The sequence below is a fragment of the Dendrobium catenatum genome, unplaced genomic scaffold (assembly GCF_001605985.2).
Source record: "Dendrobium catenatum unplaced genomic scaffold, ASM160598v2 fragScaff_scaffold_1090, whole genome shotgun sequence".
Classification (NCBI taxonomy): domain Eukaryota; kingdom Viridiplantae; phylum Streptophyta; class Magnoliopsida; order Asparagales; family Orchidaceae; genus Dendrobium; species Dendrobium catenatum.
Window position 1 is genome coordinate 517,977 of NW_021319552.1, and position 4,403 is coordinate 522,379.

Here is a 4,403-nt window from a genome sequence, read left to right on the forward strand (position 1 = left end):
TTAAATCTTAATGAACCATTGAGGAGATGGCTTCTTCCATTTTTTTAAATTACATTTGCTAGCATATTGCTACTAATTATTTATTTGGATACTCCAGATCATCCAACTTCATTATCTTGATCTAGACGGCTCGCTTGACTTCTCTCATCCAACTTCATTATCGTGATCTAGACGGCTTGCTTGACTTCTCTCTCTTTTTTCTTCAGACTACAAGCTCTACAATTGGTATTATTATTTAATTTTGTGTGGTTACAGCTATTTTTTTAATAATATATGTTTTACTAATGTTATTCTGAAGTTCTTATCTCAAAAAAATCTATTATGAAGAAATATAACCTTGTAACATTTAGATATTAGAAGGTTTTATTAAAACAACATTTTAAAAACTAGACAAAAAGTAACGAGAATAGATAAGAATATAACTGGCAATAATATCATGTTGTGCATATAAAATCCACATCAAAATAAAAAAATATATATTATAGCATTAGGATTGTTTATTAAGACAAAATATTAAAATAATTAGATAAAATAACTAAAAATTATATAAAATATGACCAGCATAATAACTAAAAATATTTGGCTCATGAGATGTGCCCTCAGGTATTCCTCATATGCTTGGTTAGCTTCTCTTTATGGCTTAAAATGACAAATCTGCTTATTAAGAGGAATATCAATATGTTGGGAACTTCTTATCTTTGCTTCAAATAGGTTGAGAATCATAAACTTCTATTTTTTCAATAAAACTATTATTTTTTAGTCATTACAACTTTATTGTCTTACCTAGAGGTTTTTTTTTTACTTAGACCCCCTTATGCAGCAACTGTTTGTTCACTTTGTTGACCTGTCTTACTTAAATTCTCATGAGAATAACTTTTTCTACTTCATTATTTGGTGCTCTTTGAATTTTTTGTGGATGGAGAGAAATGATATGCATTTTGCTGGTAATTGGACTTGCTCCTGCTCCATCTACAACAACAATATCTGATCTAAATTATATTAAAATAGAAAAAAAAATATTAACTTTATTTTTTTAGTTCAATGTAATATAATTATTTATATACAACATTATTTTAAATTAAATTTAATTGTTTTTAAGTTTATTTTTATATAATTAATGTAGTCAATTTGACATAGTTGTTTAATTTATTTTCATATGAATAAATAAAAAATAAAAATAAAGTTAATATTTTTTGTCTATTTTAATATAATTTAGATCAGATATTGTTGTTGTAGATGGAGCAGGAGCAAGTCCAATTACCAGCAAAATGCATATCATTTCTCTCCGTCCACAAAAAATGCAAAGAGCACCAAATAATGAAGTAGAAAAAGTTATTCTCATGAGAATTTAAGTAAGACAGGTCAACAAAGTGAACAAACAGTTGCTGCATAAGGGGGTCTAAGTAAAAAAAAAACCTCTAGGTAAGACAATAAAGTTGTAATGACTAAAAAATAATAGTTTTATTGAAAAAATAGAAGTTTATGATTCTCAACCTATTTGAAGCAAAGATAAGAAGTTCTCAACATATTGATATTCCTCTTAATAAGCAGATTTGTCATTTTAAGCCATAAAGAGAAGCTAACCAAGCATATGAGGAATACCTGAGGGCACATCTCATGAGCCAAATATTTTTAGTTATTATGCTGGTCATATTTTATATAATTTTTAGTTATTTTATCTAATTATTTTAATATTTTGTCTTAATAAACAATCCTAATGCTATAATATATATTTTTTTATTTTGATGTGGATTTTATATGTTCAACATGATATTATTGTAAGTTATATTTTTATCTATTCTCGATACTTTTTTGTCTAATTTTTAAAATATTGTCTTAATAAAGCCTTCTAATATCTAAAAGCTACAATAGTATATTTATTCATAATATATTTTGTTGAGATAAGAATTTCATAATAACATTAGTAAAACATATATTATTAAAAAAATATCTGTAAACACACAAAATTAAACAATAATACCAATTGTAGAGCGTGCAGTTTGATGAAAAAAGAGAGAGAAGTCAAGCAAGCTGTCTAGATCAAGATAATGGAGTTGGATGATCTGGAGTATCCAAATAAATAATTAGTAGCAATATGCTAGCAAATGTAATTTAAAAAAATGGAAGAAGCCATCTCCTCAATGGTTCATTAAGATTTAACTTATTTAAATCTAGGTCTAGACGAAAATAAAATAACAATTCATTAAGATTTAACATATTTAAATTTGAGCAGATTCCGATGGAAGAAAAATAAAAAACAGAACAGACAAAAAAAAAGAACAAGAAAAAAACTTTTCTGTTCACTTGATATATCACAGGCAAAAGAAAAACAGAGCAAACACACCCTATTTCTGTCTGTCACTGAAAATAAAAATAGAGAACCAATGACATTCATTGTCCCAAGCGCAACCATCTCTTTGTTTCCATCCAACTGATAGTCCTTCATGGATGCAAATGTTCTTCCAATTACCACAGCTTTCGTTAGTGCAATCATGCCAGCAATGATGCCAATTTTGACTCCTTTCCCTAGAAACGGTCCCGAAAAATATATAAGCTCTAAAGAGGGATTGGTTCCCTTTTTTATGTGTTTCACTATTTGTACTCCGTGTCTTTCAGCATGAAAAATATAGACAAAAAATGTCGCTAAAACAACAGAGATAAGCGGCGCAATTGCTGGCATCCAAAATAACTTTCTGTTCTTCTTTCCCATATATTTAGCAACGAGAAGGAATACCAAGAATATTGTTCCAATGAGAATTGTTGGTCAGTTCCACCCGTGTCCATTTATGAGAATTGTTGGTCAGTTCCACCCGTGAGGAAATGGACGAAAAATAGATTTCATAATAGAAATGATGTCAGTTTGCTTTGTAAATTTCTCTATGCCAAGGAAACCTTTGAGTTGCTGAAGGCCAATAGTAATGGTTCCCCAGCCATAAATCCAACTATTGTAGCATGTGAAAGGAAGTCTATAAGAAATCCTAGTCTTAAAAATCCTAGCAATGCTTGAGTAATACCAGCAAAGAAAGTAGCTGTGAATGCAAGCCTTAGGTATTCCTCTTTGTTATTTGTGGGATCAAGCTCATCTTGAAGAAGGGACCCTAACAAAAGAGAAACTACTTCTACGGGTCCAATAACAATGTCTCTTGAACTTCCCATGAATGCATAAATAAGTGGCGGAACAAAGCTAGAACAAAGACCATGCTGTGGTTCTAGATTTGCAAGCTTGGCATATTCAATATCTTGAGATCTGCAGAGGCTTGCAATGGTTAATCCAGCAATGAGATCTCCTTTAAATTTAATCAAATTATAATTTCTTCCCCATTCAAAGATTGGAAACAAAAACTGCAACCCAAGCATGAACTTCTTTGATTTAGGTTGGTCCTTGTAAGGCTTCAAGGGATCATCAGCGAAGAACGTTTCCTTTAATCCATCAGCGAATTCTTTAAGGAACTTCTTTCTTGGAGGAACTTCTTTCTTGGAGGGCATCCAACCGTGTAAGTTGATGGAGATTTCTTCATTTGTTGCTCTGATTCATGTTGACCGATATCATCCGCTTCATAGTTCTTGACTTCGTTTGCAGTGAGAGGATGACCAATCTCTGTATATACAAAATTGACTGGGGCACTTTGCAATGAGAGGTTTTTAAAGTATACATATAATTTTAAAGGACATTGAATAAATTAATTCTCATGCTTCTCTATTACTCCTGAACGGAATTGACAGTAGCTTGTGTAATTTGTTTACATTTCTAATTTTGCAATCTAATGTAATTTTTATTTAAAAATATATAATTTTTTATTTTTTAATAAATAATTATTTGTTAAAATTTTAAAAAAGCCTAATTTGAAAATTTGATAAATATAAATGTATGATTGAAAATAAATATTAAAAATGAGAAAGAATATGCACATAATATTTTTTTGTGTTAAAATATGCAGTTTGGTAGTAGATGAATTACTGCATTTTGAAGTGAAAAAATAAATTTTTCTTTTGTAGTTGGCCTAAGAAGCTCCTTATTTGTTTAATTAAATATAATTTTGTATGCAAGTGCAGGTAAACAACATTATTTTCATCATTATACTAGCTTGGACAATATGACTATAGTTCAACTCAGGTTCATTTAGGATAATTTTTAAAAGTTGCAAAAAAGTGAGCAAATAAAAATTATTTGACAAAAAAACATTTGTTGAGTTTAGCAAATAATTAACTCTTGTTTAGGCACCGTAAAATAATAACCTAGTGTCCATGTAAATTAAAAAAAATGCATAGTTGTATGGGAGGAGCTAAAAGGTGCCATGAGTTCAGAGAGAGATTTTCGATTAGACCCAAAACATAGAGAGTGATAACATATGCTGGGATTCATGACCTTGCATCGGTTGGATTGTTTTATACTTGGTTCAATC

General features: G+C 29.7%; 1 protein-coding gene across 1 annotated transcript; it reads right to left on the reverse strand.

Moving 5' to 3' along the window:
- Positions 1-2,282: 2,282 nt before the first annotated feature.
- On the reverse strand, positions 2,283-3,762 carry LOC110104714 (sulfate transporter 1.2). Its single transcript, XM_028698481.1, is given in 2 exon segments — positions 2,283-2,925; positions 2,928-3,762. Coding segments are annotated over 2 exon segments (684 nt in total). The 5' UTR covers positions 3,487-3,762; the 3' UTR covers positions 2,283-2,800.
- Positions 3,763-4,403: the final 641 nt, after the last annotated feature.